Source organism: Labrus mixtus, chromosome 3 (assembly GCF_963584025.1).
Source record: "Labrus mixtus chromosome 3, fLabMix1.1, whole genome shotgun sequence".
In the NCBI taxonomy this organism is placed as follows: domain Eukaryota; kingdom Metazoa; phylum Chordata; class Actinopteri; order Labriformes; family Labridae; genus Labrus; species Labrus mixtus.
This window is the reverse complement of record NC_083614.1, coordinates 23,825,560-23,846,707: the sequence shown is the minus strand read 5'-3', so window position 1 is coordinate 23,846,707 and position 21,148 is coordinate 23,825,560. Positions and strand designations below refer to the sequence as shown.

General features: G+C 38.0%; 2 protein-coding genes across 2 annotated transcripts in view; one reads left to right on the top strand and one right to left on the bottom strand.

Annotated features, from left to right (window-relative positions):
• Nucleotides 1–21,148, top strand: part of pde4cb (phosphodiesterase 4C, cAMP-specific b) — an 88,182-nt gene that overhangs the window by 7,619 nt on the left and 59,415 nt on the right. The window contains exons 2-3 of the mRNA XM_061033928.1: nt 160–210; nt 8,348–8,550. Coding sequence (XP_060889911.1) covers nt 196–210; nt 8,348–8,550 — 218 coding nt within the window. The 5' untranslated portion in view covers nt 160–195. The remainder of the gene's footprint in view (nt 1–159; nt 211–8,347; nt 8,551–21,148) is intronic.
• LOC132967026 (gamma-interferon-inducible lysosomal thiol reductase-like) overlaps nt 16,104–21,148 on the bottom strand; it is a 68,618-nt gene continuing 63,573 nt past the window's right edge. The window contains exon 8 of the mRNA XM_061033948.1: nt 16,104–16,114. The gene's annotated coding sequence lies outside the window, so the exon portion shown is untranslated. The remainder of the gene's footprint in view (nt 16,115–21,148) is intronic.

Sequence of the window (21,148 nt, the reverse complement as noted above, 5' to 3'; positions counted from 1 at the left end):
CAAGAACAGAGAGTCTCATGAGACAGAACGTTGGGGTGTTTATTTTTTAGTAGAACATTTCACAAGAATTGCTTTGTAGACATGTCTTTGAGCAGCACTTCTTAGAATGATGAATTTCAAATTAAAACCACCTCTGTTGTTTTTTTTTCTTTCTTTTAGCTGCTGTCCTGCTGCTGCAACAAATAAGCAGAATCAATGTCTCGGTTTGAGGTAAATAAGATTTTACACACACAGACACATCCACACACATCCCCACACACACACACACACACACACACCTTCTACCTGCCTTATCAAGTCTGTAGTTTAAACTTGAATTTGTAAGTCCCCACAAGATCATCACCTGAGTGTGATTCTGCAGCCTTGTGCGTCACATCGGGTTTCTCTGTCGGCTAATCACTCGGTTTAAACTGAGTGATTACCTGACAACCATTAAAATGTTATCTTTACTTCAGGGCTTTGTTCTTTGTTCCAGGTTAATGAAGCCACACACACACACACACACACACACACACACCCACACGTTAACACCTTTGTTTAATCATTTAGTTTGTATGTTAATAATAAACCTCAGCTTTGACTTCGGTAAGGTGTATGATGGGTTTTATTGGGTCAACTTGTGATTTGTTGATGGCGCCATAGGGCCGCCTTATGGTGGGGCTGAACAATTATTCTCAAAGTTTTCTCTGGCGACATGGCCTCAGTCTTATAGTCTTAGAGCTTTTTCAATGAGCCATGCTGACAAGAGAACTTCATATATTTCCCATCATTAGACAACTCCTGACATCAGACAGAACTTTTTCATCTTCACTTTTCATTTTCAATAACTAATCAGTGGACTCGGCGGAGTTCACTGGATCCATCTTCTGTCCAATTAACATTCCACAATTGTGCAATAAAGCCTGGAGCGATATGAAGAACAAATAAAATGCCTCCATCAGTCTTACAAATGGTAAAAATGTAATTTGCTTTTACTCTTTGTTTCTGATTAACTCAACCTCATATTTATTATCACGGACACGTTTAGGAAAATTTGCAGTCAGGCGTAACCTATTGGGGGCTCTGAATGAGTGATGGGTACAACAAGTTTTAACATTGCTCCAGTAGATCTCATTAAGTTGGCAGGTGAAAAACAGGCTGCGATGATGATTACTGTGGGCAAACCTTAGCTAGACATGTCCAATTAGCATGCATGTTGTTGCCAATGGCATGCTCATGTTGTCATTCAAAGTGTCTGAAAACCTCGTGGGAAGGATCTCAACCTCCTCTGTCCAAATACCAGTCATTCTCTTCCTGCAGCAAGATATTTTCTCGAGTGAAACTTCTGTGTCACATGGATCTGTCTCCTCCCATAACGTTGTCAGACATAAAATATAACAATAAGGGCCCATCTGTTGTGGCTCAGGAGGGCCGGTGTATCATCCACTAATTGATAGATTGATGGTTTGATTTCAATCTCCTCTTGACTGCAGATAGAAGTGTCTTTTGGAAAATGGTAAATCCTGAATTTCTCTTGAACCTGTGTTTTTGGTGTGTGACAGTGTGTTTGAATTGGGCGAATAGACTTGAGCGTAAAGTGCTTTGAGTAGTTAGACGACTTAAAAGGTGTGTAATCAGTAGTTTATTTATTATTTTTTCTTCATTTACCGTCTAAGGCAACAACATAAAACTTCTAGTGGACACACTTGGGTCGAGCATATTTTTTTTTTATTAGAGAGTTAGGACAGTGGATAGAGTCGGAAATCAGGGAGAAATAGAGTAGGGAATGACATGCGCGGGAAAGGAGCCAAAGATGGGATTTGAACCCGGGCCACCCGTTTGAAGGACAAGGGCCTCCAGGGCGCACGCACTAACCACTGCGCCACCAGCGCCCTGGGTTGAGCATAGTTGACCTTAAGGATTACCTTGCAGTAAATGCAGCCTGTTGAAAAGAGGGGGCAGGTTTACAAATACTGAACTTACCCTTTAACTTTTTGAGTGTGACTAAAAGAAGACATTCTGCTCCTGCCCGCCTGCTGAGTTAATCACGACAAAGTCGAGCATACAGCAAGATATAGATGGGATTCAGAAGGAGAGGCTTGATTGGAGGCTGGCTCTTTTTATGGATTCATGCTAATCATGCACTCTGCACCTCCGGGCGTCATTATTCATGCAGGTAAATGTTTTCAGCTCTGCATCAGAGGAACAGACTTCTCCTGGCTATCAGACATCACCAGCGCTTAGCGTGAGGTTATTTTTATCCGCTCCTCTCACCATTGTGATGAATTAATATTCATTTTCACAATTAGATTAACAGCGGCTGCTTGATTGCTCTCATGAGCGTGTGAATAATCAGCGTGTCCCAATGAAATGCTCTTATCATCTCTGATTACATCATCATGCTGCCAGGGCTCGCCTCTGCATGTGTGTAACTCTGTGTGTTTGTGTGGGCATGACATTAGTTACTACAACGGTTTGGGGTTTTATTTACCATATCCTCTGATTTTAAAACTCAACTATTGGTTCCATTGATTACAGACAACATATAATACAAGCCACTTTACACTTCTGGCTGCCATCAATTTGTTTCTTCTGAGCACAAAAGCAACAATTGAATTATGAAAGCCATTTTCTTTGTTTATTTGCAACAAAATATTAATGAAGACTGTTGAAAGATGTGAAGGATGTGCTTAATGACACAAGAGCTTGATTAACTGCACTTGAGTGCTGTCTCCATATTTATCACACAGGCTGAGAGAGAGAGAGAGAGAGAGAGAGAGAGAGAGAGAGAGAGAGAGAGAGAGAGAGAGAGAGAGAGAGAGAGAGAGAGAGAGAGAGAGAGAGAGAGAGAGAGAGAGAGAGAGAGAGAGAGAGAGAGAGAGAGAGAGAGAGAGAGAGAGAGAGAGAGAGAGAGAGAGAGAGAGAGAGAGAGACTCTCTGAGACAATATAGGCAGAAGAAAGTATTGGATCATAAATCTACGCTGGAAAAAACAGACTATTGTTACAATAAAGAATGAGAAGCTGCAAATGCTTATGGCGACAGAGTGTGTCCATGTGAAACCATGACTAAAGTGAGATTACAAAATGAATGCAAGATAACAGGGATTTAGATTGTAGGCCGTCAAAGATTGCTTTAAGTTTGAAAAATGTTTTCCTCCATTGAAGTCATCAGTGGTTTACACAAAGTTTTGTTGCAGGTCCTTTAGTGTTAAGAGGCTATTTAATTTGAAATCAATTTTATGCAAGATCTTATCTGAAGAAACCAATCGATAGAAGAGGCACATTTATTGTATACCCTATGGAAGAAAAGTAAATTAGAATGCTGCTTCGGGTACTAAAAGGTTTGAGAATTGACTGTTATTTTGCTTCTTACTCATTACTCGACTTGTTTTGGTTGCTCTACATTGAAATCCTTATGCTTTGCTGCTCCGTGACTAGAACACTGATACAGCTGATGTTTGAGGTTTGGTTCTGGCTGCGCCCTGCCACACTGTGCTGAAAATATGACTCAAGTGTGAATCGTGAGCACTGGTAGAGTGCTGCAGTCTCGATCAATTCAGAAGCATGCTGAAGACCAGACAGCTCATTGGTTTATAAAGGTAGGACACCCGCTGTCCCATCCGATCACACACCAGCTTCACTGCCTTCATCTCATTCTCACTAGCTGCATGTGACAGGGAAGCAGCTCAGCCAGGTGATAACACGACCAGCTGCTTCCTCTCCTCTGCTGATTGGCTGCAGGAAAATGTCTCACTCAGCTTAAAAAAAAAGAGAAGAAAATAACATATTGAAGAAAAGCAGGAAGGCACTGACGTAAATAAAGCTATATTAGGCTGCTGTCAGATAAAAATATCATACACTCAGAACGTCAGCTGAAGGGGAAATACATCAGTGTGAGCTGTGTGAGGGCTTGAAAAACATTACTGGCTTGTTTCTACAAAATATTCAAACAATGAGTCAGACAATAAAAACAACAATAAAAGATCTTCCTGCACCACAGTCACCTGTTTAGTATAATGTGTAACAGTAGACATACGTAAAAGTTAAAATATTATACAGATTGGGAGCTTCATAAGAGTCTTCATCAAGTTTGGAAAAATACCAGAAATTTCCAATGAACATTTCTGAAAAATTCCAAAAATGGGTTAATTCCAATTATTTTTTCTGGAAACAACAGTATCATTCCTATGAATATTTCCCTTGAATGTTTCCATTTTTTTTTATGAAAAGCCCTGATCATTTGGGGTGATGGTTTCTGTTCAGTTCTCAAAAAACTGCCAGTAAAAAATGTGTGAAAATCTTATATGACAATTCCCCCAAAATATTGATACAAATTCTTCCTAATTTCTTATGATGGTTTTCAAATAGCCCCAGTATTTCCAATAAATAAATTCTGAAAATTTCTGAATAAAAATGTATGTTTCTGGAAAGTGTATGTATGGGAAATAATGTTCCCTTTGTTTAATATGATAACAAACTGGTCACAGAATTCAACTTTCCCTATACTGGATATTCAGTTGTGATTGGCCTGACCTGAATCAGGACAGACAGAAATCTGTTTTAATAGTAGAGGGACCAGACTCATCTGCCAGAACAAATGAAGTACTGGATTACATAATTGTCTGCTTCTCAGGCTGGATGTTAATTTGTGTTGACCAATAACAGCAGTGTTTGTACATGCAACATGTTACCAGGTTCCACTAGGTTTATTCAGTGTATATTCGAATTTATGGATTAAATGAAAAACTGTGTCATATTAAACCCTTCAAAGTATAAAGTAGAATAATGTTTTAATTTAACATTCTATGGACTGTGTCCTGATTGACTCACCCCTTCAGTCCATATACCAGTCCTAAACCCTCACTGCCTCTTGTGTAAAATAATCTCATCCAGATTTTTAAGTAACACAGAGTTTCCGCCGGAAATCTGAATCAGTACATTTCCACTGATGAACTCTTTGTTGAATTCAGACGCATTCTTGTGTGGAAAGAATAGTGAGATCTCACTACAGAGTCTGTCCTGTCACTGGGCAGCAGCTCTCTGACACACACACACACACACACACACACACACACACACACACACACACACACACACACACACACAAAATCAGGTACGCAGACACACTCAAGTGCTCAAGTAATGTATCCAAAATTAATTGTGGAGAAATATGGAGAGAAATCAGGTTACTGACCATTTGTATATACCGTACCATGGTTTGAAGTAAGGAAACAACAGAGTCTAAGTCTACTGATTCTGAAGCACTTTTTTGTCCCTATAAGGACACACTCTCTGGCTTCTCACTGGGGTTGGTGAATTAATCACCTAAGTGCAGAGTCAGGTGTGTTTGTGGCTGATTGGCCTTGATTAAAACCAGGTGTGGGGAGCTTATATATACTCCTGGAATTCAGTGTTCCGTGCTGACTCATTATCGCACCTTCAGAGGTAGTGAGAGGTTCTCCCTGTGTGGTCTCTTGTTGTCTGTGTGTTCATAAACACAAACAAATAACTTTCTGTGTATTTGTGTCTCTTGCCAAAATAACTTGAGGTGCTGGGTAGTTGATATACCCCAGTCTTTTGTGTTGAGTTTTAAGGCCTCCCTGGCAGCCTTTACTTTCGTGAATTGTTTCTGGGTCTACCGGACAATTTAGTTTCGAGTCAGCTGGTGGTTTAGTTGATAATTTTCGGTGCATTAGTTAGAGGAGTGTTTTGGCTCTATACTATTTTCATTGTTCCCTACCCCCCCCCCCCTCCAATCTATCGCTTGTGATTTTTGTGGTTATCCTTCTTGGATAACTTTAAGACACCCCTGGGTCCGCACCTGTGTCCCACTTTCCCGTTTTCCTGACACTATAGGCTTAAAAGATGAGCTTGGTTATAAAGCAGCAGCTGACAAAACAGTTTCAGCGCAAGGTCCACTGACGAGCTTATTCAACAAGCTCATGGCTATAAATCTAACTGAGTGACACTCAGAAAATTGTGCTTGCCAAGAGTTTACTGTACAACATTACAGAGACATATATGTTTAATACTTGTTGATGTTTGAAGGTGATCTTGTTAGCCTTCTTCTTTACATTTCTTACAAAACAAAGCTTTATTTGTCCCTTTTCTATGAGCACCCAGACACATCTCTAAAGTTCAAACAAAGGAGGTATTCATTATAAAACTACTAAAGGCTAACAGTTAATGAGGGCATTGAAAAGATAGCTGCTAAATATCACAGTTCTAAAAACAGATGAGGCAAAGGAAAATCTGTGGCTGAACTTATCAGAAGATAGGGAAGACAGGCACTAAAAACTAGGGAAAAGTGAAGCTAAATGGGCTGGGCACACAGTCACACAGTCCAGAAACTCACGAGTTCAGTAAGTGGAGTCTTGGGAGTAACAAGGTGTGAGAATGTAGACGTTGACCCATCTCTGTAACTGTCAGATTCTCTTTGTGCCTTTGACTGTGGCTTTTATGATCAAATCTAAACACGCGATATCCTGCTTATTACTTATTTTTAGCCTTTACCTGAACCTAGTCTTAACATCAATTTCAAGTTAGTGTAGCTCTCAATACAGTCGCCATGTTAAAGTGTTTGACTGGGACAAAATAATCAAAGGTGAAACAAGTGGATTAAACCAGATCTTTAGATCCCCCGGAAAGAGTAGGTTAGATTTCCAATAAAAACAGAGACAGAAGTGGGCCTTTCACTCATGTTTGGCTTTGACACCTGATGCCACCGGGCAGGGAAATAAGGTTTTTGCTTTTCCAGCTTCTTGGAGGGTGGATCAATATCCATGATGTCTCTGTGAACCACCTGGTGATGACTCTGTGAACCACCTGGTGATGACTCTGTGAACTCTATGAAGCACAAATTACACACAAAGACTCTGAAGAGCCAAAGGCTTTACTGAAATGGACATGGATTTGTGGGCTAATGTGTTTTCTTGGCTACCTAAATCTCATTTGACACTCTTTGATTGGATTCATTTTCGTTATATGTTGGTTTTTTTTTTTTACACACATACACAGGCAGAATCACACATTGGTTTTGGCACACTGTTGTTTGTCAGCCAGACAAAGCTGCTGTCGCTGCGTCTGATGTCTCTCACTGCTGCAATCCATTACAGTGGATACTCAATGGATTAGCATGCACAGCGTACAAAAAAGGCAGTTTTATTGTCAGGGAAGAAGAAAACAAAGTACTTACTATAAGAGTCATATGTTAAAAGTCTTGCAATGCCTGCAACACCCACAGGACAGATGCTTGATGTCACTGGATTAATATGTGTAGATTTGTTTTTGCACCACTGAGTTATTTACAAGATATCAAAACAATTTAGGTTTCTATGGCAGAACTAATTTATATACTGTGTAAATAATATATTCATGCATCAACAAAGAGCAATGTTTTGCAGATTTATGGTAATTGTAACTGATTAGATAATATTTTACAATTTCTGTGGGGCATTAAAGTCTCATCTCTAATCTTTTACTAATGGATTTCTGAGTCATCGGTGTTTTTGCAGCGATAGAATGCTTAGAGGGTACATTGTACTTTGATAGTGTATGAGACTCTTTTATTATAATTTACAGAAGGGTTTAAAATGTACAACGTACAAGTGAGAAAAGAGCAAACACATAAGCGTCAATAGGAATGCAACAGTTTTACAATGTACGTAGGCATAGAAATTCTTTTAGCTGAATTCTAGCAATAAAATGCTAAATGCTCCAATTAAAATGCTAATATGCCAATGTTTATGAAATATGTTTACCATGTCCATATTGTCACCTTAGTTTGGCATTTACGAAATTTCCCAACATCCACATTTTAAGTTTTTGAGACATTTTAGTCAAAACCATATTTTGGCCAAATGGCTGTTCTATAGAGTCAGAAAAGTTCAGATCATTATCACTGTCACAAGCTTTCATCATCTGAGAACAGCAATGTCCTCTATTAACATTGTTGCTAATTACTGAACTGTCTTCCCAACAACCTTTGTTAGTAGATCTTTATTTTCATTCAGCTGAGGTTTGTTGATGTAATATTTACCGAGTTTACTAATATTTCAAATATAAATCTCGGCAGCAAAGTTTTAGAAAAAAAAAAAATGATAACCATATTATTTAACAACACTACAAACAAACAAACAACAGCGTCCGAGCTGACATTTTAATTTAATCAATTCCTCTAAAAAACAGTTAAATCAAAAAACTGAACATTATAATCTCAGATGTTAATATTAATGCAGGACTGTTTATATAACCTGCATGAGCGTACTGTATATTCTGTATCAGTTTATGCTTTGTTAAGTCTAATGCTCCTACACATTGTACACCGAAGTTTTAAACCCTGATGTTGTTTCTCTCTCATCATTGCAGAGTCGTCGGGAGTCGCTGCCAGCAATCCACCAAGCAGTGCGGCGGCGTTTCTCTGGTCAACTGCTGCTGCCTCCTTTGAGCAGGAGACACTCCTGTCAGGAACACCAACATGACACCTACCGGGCATCTACCCTACATGGTCTGCCTCTGGACCGCCTGGAAGTGCTGTACAGAAGAGCTTTGGCCAGTCATGATGAGCACCGGTAAGTGACAAACATACAACAGGACAGTAAAGTTATTTTTATTGTGCTGCCGATTATTATTTAATTGTTTTATTGCACACACTTATATATTCATATCATTGTTGAGTATACATACATCATGCTGATAAACATACGGTACATTATTATGTATTCCGCGTGTAAGCCTTACAGAGATTATAGCATTTGGTCTTGAGTGTGAGTGATTGAATGACAGTGCATCTTTATGTCCACAACAAGTCTGGTCTAATACGTGTTGTATTTTTGTTCAAAATGATCCGTTTATGCTCATGGACCCTTCCTGGTTACAGCAATTCTCAGCTGCCGCAGTGCTTTATGTATTTCTGTCATTTTGCCACCATCTTGACTGAAAAGAAGCCAAGTCAGGCTCAACTTTTCATTGCAGATTGAATAAGAGAGGCAGGGAAGATACTTACAGAGTGCACTTTTCTGAAGAGAAAGTGCAGCCCATCACAGTAAATGTTTCTGTGAAATGGTTTTGAGTTGTTATTGGGAAAATGTACACACACAGACACACACACACACACACACACACAGACACACACACACACACACACACACACACACACACACACACAAATATGAAGAAAAACAGGATGTCTTTTCAAGTTTCAGGTGATAACGAAGCACTCTTCACTACTTCCCTATTAATAGATGTCTGGTAATTGCTGCAGGAAGAGGCCTGTCTTCTAAATGTCATAGGTGTTTGTATCTCTCCTTCTGCCTTTGGTGTCTCTCCTTGCACAGTTCATGATCTTCATACCTAAACATTTGGAAAAATAAACATGTGTGTATGGTAGGTCCCTATACCATAGTAACTATATATTCTTAACTGTCTTTTTGGATTAACTGATTTTTTCCTGTGGACTTTTTTCCTACAATACTTAGTTGTGATATGTTCATACGTTTCAATGCATGAATGCAGTAAGACCATATTTACTTAAGAAGGTTAATAGTGTTGCACAAACTCATCATGTTATGGCTTTGCAGAGTAAGGATTCTTCATATTACCAAATGTGCTAAATTCACTAGTTATCTGATGTATGTTAGACCAGTTTTCTCTGATAGCTGACTCAAGACTAAAAAGTATGGTGGTCCTACCAGATAAAGTATAAACAGCTTGACATACTGAAATGTACATTTGTATTTGTGTTGGCTTTGGCTGAGCAGAGATAATTGAGAGTTGGCAGAGAGAGAAACAGATGGAGTGAGCAGGAAAACTGGCAGAGAAGCACAGTGAAAGGTGAAGATGGGGAGCAAGAGATGAGTAATAAAAGTATAGAGAAACCTAGACAGAGAAGCAGAGCAGAGAGAGGGATGGAGAAATAACGAAGAGGGGGGAGAGAGAGAGAGAGAAAAGAGCGAGAGAGAGAGGTTTTACGGACAGACTGAGAGAGAGAGAGGGAGTGAGATATAGAGCTAGAGAGAGAGAGAGAGAGAGATTTTTACCGACGGACTGAGAGTCGTTTCAGCACTCCGGCTCGTGGACAGCGGCAGACACCACCATGCCTCGCGCGTCGCTCTTTGTCGGTAAACGCTCTTAGGCGCGGGGTTTCCTCTTCAAACTCTTCAAAGACAGCCAACAGGTTTCGTTTGTTTTACCTTCCAACCTTCGGCTTCGTCAATTTTCTTTTTACAAACAAAATTAAAGTTAAAAAAAAAAAAAAAAAAATGGAGTGTGCAACGCTAAGCAGAGAAGGTGCAGGGCTCGCAAAGCCACCAAAACATCTCTGGCGGCAACCCAGGACTCACATACGAATCAAACAGCGCTTCAACTCGGACAACGAGAGATACCTGTGCCGCAACCGGACCCTGGAGAAGCTGCGACCCGGGCTGAAGAAACCGCGCATGTCCTGGCCCTCCCCAATGAAACGGTAACCTCCCTCTCCTCTTAAGTATCCAAACTCAGCACCAGTAAACCGGCTCATTTGTTCAGTTCAACTTATTTATCTTTCTGTAGATTGATAAAGGGTAGCTTACCAATGATATAGGCTATGCCAAGTCTGAACTTCACACCAAAAATGACAGATGAGAAGTTTGTTGTTTGGAAGAATTTGTAAGTTAGCTCCCAGATATTTTTCTGTTGTGACATGTTCACCTATTGTTCCAAGACATAAACCACAAAAACGTATTTTAAATATTTATGGCATTATGGAAGGCCTACTTAATTTGCATCCACCCTTATGCACAAAAAGAAAACATAATTAACCTTCAAACATCTCCAACCCACTTCATGTGCCCGTTTGGTTTAGGCCAAAAAAAAACAGAGCGCCAAAGGTTGCACAATGGTTAATGAATGTCTTATTTTTTCATAATTTTCTCCAAGATGTCTGGTCCATTTATCTCTGCGGGCTAATAAAAAAATTATGTGCCACCTTTAGGCTCCTCACCACCAGCACCTAAAACCCTGCTGAAAAATCTAATTTGCTAGGCTCAGCCATTAAACTATCAGGGTTCTGAATGCTAACAAATGCCATTACACTTAGATACCAAATCACTAAACAGCTTGTCAAGTTTATTGAAATATTTACCAAAAACACTAGAAAATCTTGTGAAGAGCTAAAACTTGTAGTTTGCATAGATCATGTTGACACCTGTGGACAAAACCCTACGTCATATCTTTCTGTGTCTCTGTCCTGTACATGTGTGAGTAATGTTTTTCATTAAAAATATGCTGCTTTCTTAACAGACTAAAGTATCACTGACCTTGAAAATTGGCAAATGGTGTTCTGAAAGCATGCTAGTAATCCCCTTGAATGACAACCACCTGGTAGCAGTGACGACAGACATTAAATATAATTTTATAGAAGTATCTAGTCTTATTCCCGGTGGTCTTGTTTGCCTTGTAGGTAATGTAGGGGCATCTGAGTTAATTTCAGTTCATGTTTGTCTAAAATCTAACACACAGCAATACAAAACCACAACAGCTCTGATAATAACCTGTATTCAAATGGAACAAAATAGGTAGAATAAAAATGGATGTCAGATACAGAAGGGCTTATAAGGTTAACCCTCACCAAGCTAAACAAGAGTAGCTTTTCAATTAAAGGTATGTAGGTATGTAGCCCATACTGTATATTTAGTGTCCGTGTTACTGCATGTCATAGATATTCATTTCTGAATCACTGCATCAGCAGTTAGATGTGTTGTTTATCATTGTCCCTGTGGAAAATATTAGGATGTTTATTATGATTTGTTAGAGGGTTTTGTATATGAAGAATGATTGTATACAAAATACAGTGGAATAAGTGTATTGGGTTAAAGAGCAATTCATTATCTATGACCTTTGAATGCAGTCAACCCACCCTTGATTAGCAGTTTGTGGTCATTGAAAAGCTTTGGGATTAAGGGTAGCTCTCAGGAAAAAATGTGCATAATTTGCACCCAATAGCCAGTGAATGTTTTATAAGAAGATGTACTTTGCCATGGCGTCTGACTCAAAAGACTGTTGCAGACCTGTTGCACGATTCTGTTTAAGTGGGGAACAGAAAATAACAAACACAGTGAATGGGTTTGATACTGCGCTGTGGAAATGCAATTTCATGCAATTATAGTTTTGCAACATTAGAGTTACAAAATAATATATTCTCTAATTTGTTGAAATTGATCTGACCAATCATGTAATAGAAGATAAGGATTATTTTATCCTGTACTAGTATGTGTCTTTGTGTGATTGAGTGGGTGTCTCCTGTAGAAGCTGCTTACCTGTTCTGCAGGCTGAGCATTATATTTCACTCCCTGCACTCTGAGAATGATAGAGGAGATGTGAGTGATGTTTTGCTTATAGCAAACTGCAAACCTCACCAGTCAGGCTGATGAAGAGCTCTGACTCCCTCTGCTTTTTTTTGTCCTTTCTTTCTCGTTCATACCCACGCGCTGCTTGGGAAGAGATAGATTGTTTGTGCCTCACCTCTTTTGGTATTTGTTTGTCTTTTGTCTTTTGTCTTTTTCGTTAGACAAGGAAGCCTTCCTTTTAGAAACATGGAAAAGAGAGAAAAGAAAATAGAAGACTAAATTAATATTTTATTAAAATGACTTGATTTTATTTAAAATAAAATACTATTTTTAATATGTGCTTCGTGAGCACTTATTTAAAGGACGTATGTATCATGTTCTTTGGAAAGAGATTTGTTTCAATCGTTTTAACCCTGATTTAGTCGTATTCCATGTCAGTATTGAAATCACTGCCAATCTTAATATTGCATTACCATGCTTATCCTTATCCACATCCTTAGTGGCAAACATGCATGTAAGAGACAATAAAGTGGGTCGTGTGATTGACCATGGCGGATTTTAACAGGCATGAAAACCACTGTCAGTTCAGATGTGTATATTTCCCAAGGCACATCTTGCTGTCAACAAGCAATGCTGTGGCTTGATCGTCCTCAGAGGCTTTCCTCACACAAGCTGAAGTGCTGTTTTTCCCCTGATAGAGCACTGAGAAGATAATGACCAAAAAAAAAAAAAAAAAAGGTTTCGCTTTAAGTTCTCTGTTTTTCTTGAGATTGTCAGACGGTTCGACATCAGTGAAGAATAAACTCTGCAAAATAGTTTACATTATTATTCAGATCTTGGTATTTTCAGTGACTGGTATGTGTAATGAAATACTTCTGGACGTATTGGTGTGGAGAACACATTTTGGAAAGACTCATTTTGAATCTTTTTTTCTTTAAATTGTACAAGTTAAATATTTTTATCTAGAATTGAGACTTAAAGACGTAAATATGGTAATAAAAGGATTTACATTGTCCTACATGTTGTGTCAGTGTTGTATGGGCCTTAACCAGCAGGCTTTAGGGGACCTCGTATTCATTTTTAGTTTGTGTATTCATATTAGTCTGAAATATTATAGAGTTATATTTTTGGGTCCACATACTTTGAGAAACATGACTATAATCAGTATACACAACTAGTCCTGCCTTGACATTTAACTGTTTGTTTAAGGGACAGTGGTATGATGCATTTAAATGTATTGCGTCTGTAATATAGATGTTCTATTTGGGATCAAGGAATTCTTCAGATCTTGATAAATTAATTTAATGTAGCCTCAGTGCAGTTTCTGTATCTTGATAAGGTTGAGAACAGAGATTATTTAAGATGTATTATATTTACTTTTAAAATACAGGGTACAAATAAATAGATGCTAGTTAGGTAACAGAAGGTAACACACTATTTTATTTCCCACATTGGGAACAATTTTCGCCTGGGGATCAGTAAAGTCAATCTTAGTGTTATATTAATGATTATGCTTAAGATACCATATTTTAAATATTATTAAATCAACTTCAGTTGTTATTTTATCTTTAGTATTTTGCACTGAACTATTGATCACTGGGTTATTTCTGTGATCACAAAAGGCAGCAATAGATAAACATTTTTAAAGAATGCCCTTGTGATTAATTAAATTAATTAATATACAATAATGATGATAATCGTTAAACCAAGATTATTCTTGGGTCTATAATGGTACCGTTTTCTATAATCATTGCATCCTAGTGTCATCTCACCTTGCACCTTGGATCAGGTTTGCTTTTGCCATCACTGTTAGCATGCAACCTTGACTGTTTTACATCAATTTCCTGATGTTTTTGAGTGTGAATGTCATCTGTGCTGACTACCCAACCTTGAATGATGACAGTGAAAATGCAAACAGGTAGAGCTGTAGGTAGGAGTAAGAGAAATGAGTCAGCCACCTTTATAGATTAAAACACCCCTGGCGTTACTGTAATTCTTCACTGAATACATTTTTGGTTTTTAGTCCGAGAATATCTCTGATGGTGTATCAGTTCATATGACTCAGAAGTGTTTTTAATTATAAAACAGCCTTCATACAGGTGGGAGTTATTTATGTAAGATCTGACATAAAAACATTAAAGGTCATAATAAAGCCTATTTCTTCTATCTTCATATCTTTATTATGATGGCTGTAATGGGCAGTATGGATGCTGGAATCAAGAATGGTTGACTTATGATAAAGGGTATGTTATGTTTCGCTGATGTTGGAGAAACAATCTTCAGCTTTTTTGTTTAAATTGTCCACACAGTTTGACACAATGTTGACTTAAACTCGCAATTAGCTGTGAAATATATAAACGAGTAATTTACATAATCGCTGTCCATGTGTAGTCATCATGTGCCAAACAGAGTAAAATTACAACAGATGGATTATAAATCCTAGTTTCTTACCGTCATAGCTTCATGGTAGTGAGGATTGAATTCTCTAAGACATTATTTTACATGAAACCGTATTATCTTGTTGTTTCCAACTGTTGGTTCGACAAAACCATCAGACAGAACCAACATGTTTAGCTACCTTTAAAAAAGTAAATGAATCCACTAACTGAGACAGGGACATTATACACTCACATGTTACTGCTGATTGAGCTCTTAAAGCTCATGTCTTTATGTCTTCAGTGTGTTCATGAAGGTGTGTTCTCCCAGACAGAAAGTAGTTGGATAGAAAAAAAAAAAAGACCTTCTTTAAAATCACTTCTTATGTAGGGGAAAATTACACTTGTTGCTATGGAGCCTGCCTTTATTTTCCAGGGAGAATCTGGGTTTCCCAGTATGGTATCAGAGGGGGTGAGGGAAGAATTAAGACCAAAAAAAATGAATGTTGTAAATGCACATTTTAAGTAATGTTAAAACAGTGTGACTGGATTGGTGTACGATGATGTAAAGGTAATTAACATATGCTGACCTGCAGATGTCAGTTCTTGTTGGATGATTTTACATAATAAACATCATTTCACGTCATTGCAACCACTACAGTAATTTCCCAGGAAAATGATTGACTACTGATGGATTCTGCCTTTATAACCCAGCATCAGTGTAATACACATGGGAGTGTGTTGTTGTGGGTTATTCTTCTTTAGTGATTTTTGAGGGAAGTTAATTTTTTACTATAAAGAAACCAAAATACACATGAATTAGTTAAATAAATATTCTGTGGTCTAGTATGTTTGATAAATTATTTCCCACTTAAGTTATAATTGAAGTGATTCTATAGTATGCCGTTGCATAGTCTTACTCAGCAGTTAACCACAGTTACCACAGACATTTTATCGTTGTAGCTCCTATTTTGGGCTATTATTTAAGGTTTAATTCATCTTCTGCATTTTATATTTCAAATTACTAGTAAAGAAATCAACACTGGGGTTTTACAGACCAAAAAGCTCAAATTGCCTTCAGTTCCTAATATCTCTCTACAGCCAGTGTAATTGGATCCGTCACACTTCACTCTTCACTGATGACCAATTTTACGCTCAGCTGTGCTTTCGTTAAGTGTCCAAGAAGTCAGATGTGTCCCTTTGAGGGGTCTGATCAAGAGTTGTGATTGTGAAAGGTGAAGACAAGCGCCCAGAAGGCATGAGGACATTGATAAACTATCATTGTGGTTTATTGAAAAGTTGTCAAAGGAAACACGGAGCAGCCTGCACCCCTCCTACAGACTGTCAGCCAAAGACAATCACAATAGTCCCGGGAGACACTGATAAATCTCCGAGTTAGTTTTTAGTCTGGGCTGTTTGCAAAAAGTAATTAGTCAAGATGCTGGAGACTGCATTTGAAAAATTAAAGGTTGAAGACAACTTCCAAAAACCCATAATGTGTGCTACTTTTTAGAAAGGTGCTGAGATTATACTAGTGCTTAAATATCAATATTTCTTTGGTGTTGTCTGTTTATTATGAAAAATGTATGTTGCTTCAAGGTACGAGACATTCCAGATTCATATTTGGTTGTTGCATTATGTGTACAGGATAGGATAACTCCTATCATGTGTACAGTAGATTTCAAGACATGCTCTAAAGTTTTGCTCTCTTCACATGGCAATAACAAATAAGAAATGATTGACCTAAAATAACAATTCAAAATGTCTTAAATAGTTAAGATGCAGACCCTACCTCTTGTTGTATTTGGACCTGAAAATGTAATTGGCCATTTAGTTCCTTCGAACCGACTCACGATGCATCATGATTTTAATTTATCCTCTCATTACACAGCACGACTGAGGCTTTGCTTCTCTTCCCCTCACTTTGTTTTCCTCAAGATGGAGAAACAGTCTAAATGTAAATCAAATGAGGTTCAGTCATTTTCCCCAAAAATCAACCAGGTACCCCGAGTGACTGAAGAAGCACTGGGTTGTTTGTTTGCTTTCTTCTTAGAGAAGGGTTATATGGCAGAAAGAGATGAAATCCTTAAAAGGGAACCTTGCTACTTTGAAGGTTTTTGTTACTACGTCCTCTGTAATCTTTAAGCTAACTGCTGTACCTAATTCCTCATGTGATCATTGGATTTTTAGACTTATAGGTGTCCTAAAAGCTTGTGTTAAGTTCCAGGAATAAGAGGAAATATTTTAATAATATACTTTGTGTGCCATCAGCTGGTTTACATTAACTTTGCATCTCAAGTATTATCAAGGGGCCAATTATTTAAATGTAGAGTTTGGAAAAAATAATTGAAATCAATTATTTTTAATACTTTGTTTCATGGTGATTTTAATAAACCAGTCTTCCTTTTAACTCTTGGAAGTTCAAACATTTTTATTTTTCCCAAGAACTTTGCCCAAGAGTCGGACACAAAAATCAGTTTTACTCTTCTTTGGAGACGTCTCTCAATAAAACATATGACAATCCTAGAAGCAGAGACACCAATATCCTGTGTTTTAGAGTATTTACTCAAATATTAATGTAAAAAAATATTTTTGATATATAAGTTACAGAAGATGTTATAAGTGATGAAAATGCAACATTCTCTTCCTTTTTTTTTTGAATTACAAGTAGGCTACTGTCTTACACAGAGCTGAGCCTTCATCAATTTTATATGGAAGAAATTTCAGCCTGAGGTTCAAAATACAAGTTTGTGATGTATAAAGCACTTACATTTGAAAAATAGAGACTGTTTTCGTGCTCTTTATGCATTTGCCAAAGGCTGGCAGTGAGATCATGCAGAATTGACAGTGTTTACTGAAATCCCTGGCAGACCAGTCGCCTGTAGCAGAAACACGGCCGGCATTTCTTAGAAACTGCTGTTGCTGCCTGCTTGATAAACTTGACTTGGTTTTCCTCATGGTGATATGTTTCATGGGCCTGTGATGCTCTTATATTTGTAACCGCCTTACTCTGTGCAAAATAACAATAACAATCTATTACAGTACCTCAGAAAAAGTGAAGCGTTGAAATGAATGATGGAAAAGAAATGGAAATATAAATGTCACATTTCAAATTACCTTCAACCTATGCATAGTTTACAGAAACACAAACATTACTTGTACACAGTTCATCCACAGGTTCTGCGTGCCTACCTCACTCTAACCTTTCAGGAAGTACTTTAGAAGCAACTACATAACGTGTTTTATAACTAATTATTTTAAGAAACATTTTATATTAACTGGTGCAGATTGCTTGTGATAGTTTGAAGTGACGCCTTTTACACTGTCAAGAGCCATTGACATTCTTTTTAAAGACCCTCAGTGGAATGACATTCAGTCTATAACAATTATAGTGCCCTGAATGCAAGATAAACAGGAAATTAATAATATCAATGAGTCAACAGACACTGTGACACAAAGAGTTATTTTATTATCCCTGCAGTGGCATCCCACTCACAATAGACAATGAAATGTATCCAAATGGCACACGCAGGCTGTACATTCTTAGCATCAGCAAGCAATGTGTCCTCACAGCCTGGTCACTGTAGAGCTTACATGTTGTCCCTGTCCCCTTCCATGCCAGAAGACACATCTGTTTAGTTTTAGGAAAAATCCTATATGTCCCTTTAACTTAAACATGGTATCAAAACTAGAGCAGTTTCCTAGACGTTGAGTTGTGGCATTTGCTGCTTCTAGATCAGTAAAATAGGTCAGAGGATTATTCGAGTGGGAAGTATCATTTGACTTAATAAGTTTAGCTTTCAGTTGAGAAACAAGTGAGTATATAGGAGTAGAGTATAAAGGATACAAGGTGAACCCAATATTTGAAAAAAAAAATCTAGATTGTCTGTTGTAGTGGAGAATGTCGGGTAATGTGTCATATATTTCTGAGTAGAAATCAGCAAATAGGATTTCTGTTCCATCTGGCATGAACAGTGCAATAGCATGGTGAGCACTACAGGAGATGAGTAAAGCACTTCTTCTCCATGTGCAAACAATGCCCACTGATTCAGTCAAGGTACAACAGATGAGAAAAATGAATGCAGTTGCTCATGATAAGCGTTGGATGAATTACCAAACAATAGCGGTGAAAAGAATAGAGATTTGTATCCCTGCTCTTGAACTGACCGTATTCTTCAAAGACGCTACAGTGAAAGCCTTATTTCATTTGTCCTTCAACACAAAATGAAAATTACACTGTACATAGTGAAAATTATCCTTTACAGGACAACTTGCAGGTTTGATTTTTCTATAATATGAATACTATTAATTCATTAATACTATTAATACTGTCAGACAATGCTTATTGACAAGGCAAACATTCATTTTAATAAGTTTTACTAAACAAAAGAGCACAAATTTAGAGTTGAGTTAAAGCTTCTAAAAAACATTTTTTACAACAACATATTACATAACATGGAGTCCTCAGTTGTCTGACTATGCCTAAGCTCATCTCACAGTAGGACAGCTGTGTGTGCACAGAAATATGGGGTATTCTGTACAGTGTGATGCAGACCTCTCTGTCTGTCTGTCATGCTCCTTCATCTGCTCCATATTTATGTGCACAGCCCATTAAAATGGCCCATCGCCAAATGCTGACACAATTCAGGGATGTGACCCACGAGCAGTTAGCGGTAGAGTTCAATTAATGCAGCGTGCAGATTAGATGTTTGAAGTGGATCTGTGTGAACAATAAGGATGGTTCTGGGTGATTCATTTGTAATCTGGTCAATACTCCAGCTGATTCCGACACTGCCTAATACATGTTTATCTCAATTTTCTAGATCAAAATGATGCCCATACAGCGCTGTTCCTACAAGATGCTATTCCTTTCCTTATTTACATCCAGGTAGCAGAGCAGGGAGAGTAGGCCCAATAAGCAGCTAGTAGCTGCGTTGCAGTTTGAGCACATGGAGCAGCATCGAGGGCCAACATTAATAATTTGTTTAACAGACTAGTAATTCTGGTCCATTAAATGTAGTACGGATTCGCTGTTATAAAGCATTTCTATTGTTTGCTTTTTATGATGTGATTTTAATGTTTGTCTTTAAATAATAATAATCATAAACTTTACATACCGTCCGTCTCTGTGTGCTGTGTGCGCTGCAAATGACAAAAGCTGCTAAACTGTTTTTCATTAGCAGCCGCCATGCTGGAAATCCCGTCTCAGCCTAACTTTCAGTCAGTCAGACCTATTGGATTTTGGATTGGATGATCCTGAGAGTTCAGTAAACCTTCAAGTGGCAGGTTAAAAGACGTTTGTTTGCCTGTGGTCTTACAGATGCGTTGATTGTGGCTGCTGCTGTAGTTAATTCTGCACTCACTGGGCCGTCACCGTGTGTGCCATAGGTTTTGGACATTTGTAATATGGTTGTATCATCCAGTGAGAACAAGGACGGATTAAATCATGTCATAGAATAAATTGGTGTTCCAAGTCCAGAAGACAAATAGTTTAATGATGTTGTTAAACTCAAATGAGAAAATGGATGAGCACAAAAAACAACAACAACAAAGCGATAATCAGTCAACGATAGGCAAAATCTGTGGAATCAGGTTCAACTGTGTAAATCCTTAGTCGGGGACAGGCCTATTCTAAACGTAACTGTAACAGTTATGTCTACAGTTTAAAGTACATTTAGAAAGAAGACTTTATGAAAGGTTTTACAAAAAGCAACGTATGCATCAGCTGTATTTAAATGCAAATATTTAAAATGATCACCTTTCCCCCACGCTGTATCGCCCTCCTCACCATCACACACAGAAACAATAAACCTGTAATATCAGTAATTGCTTTAGTTGAGCCGGTAATATTAGAGGAAAGGATAACAGATTCCAAAAGCAAACAGGAGGCAGTAGGCATAATGATTCATCACACTGATGCAGATCCTCTGGTGTGTTGAGTCAAGGGGCATCTCTGTGCCAATTAGTCAGACACGGGCAAAATAAAAAGAGATTCGTCTTCCTGTTTAAACAGGAAGGCTTGGCCAACTCCCTTTTAACTGACAGTAGTAAACCTGATGCTGATGTACAGCGTATTATTCATCATATCAATACTACCAAATCAACGACATCAACTTTTATTTTTAGAAACAAAATAAATAATGGTGGAGAGAAAATAAATAACCCCCACCTTTGTCTCAATGTGTGGTAAAAACATGACATTTAAAAATAAATATGAATAATAATCTGGATATTGAATAGATTTTTTATATTGTCAAAATACTAAATACTTTTGTCTTAATATGCTATTCATAGCCATGTTTGAGTGGTTTTCATATATCATCACTAGAGCTGCAGTGTTTCCCCTAGGTTTACAGCTTTTGGGGGGGGGGGGGGAGGGGGTGCGGGCAGACGGACGGCGACACAAACACTTGAAGGAATCTTAATGTTCATGCGTTACTTTTAATGACTGCTGTGCTGTTCTATCAGAA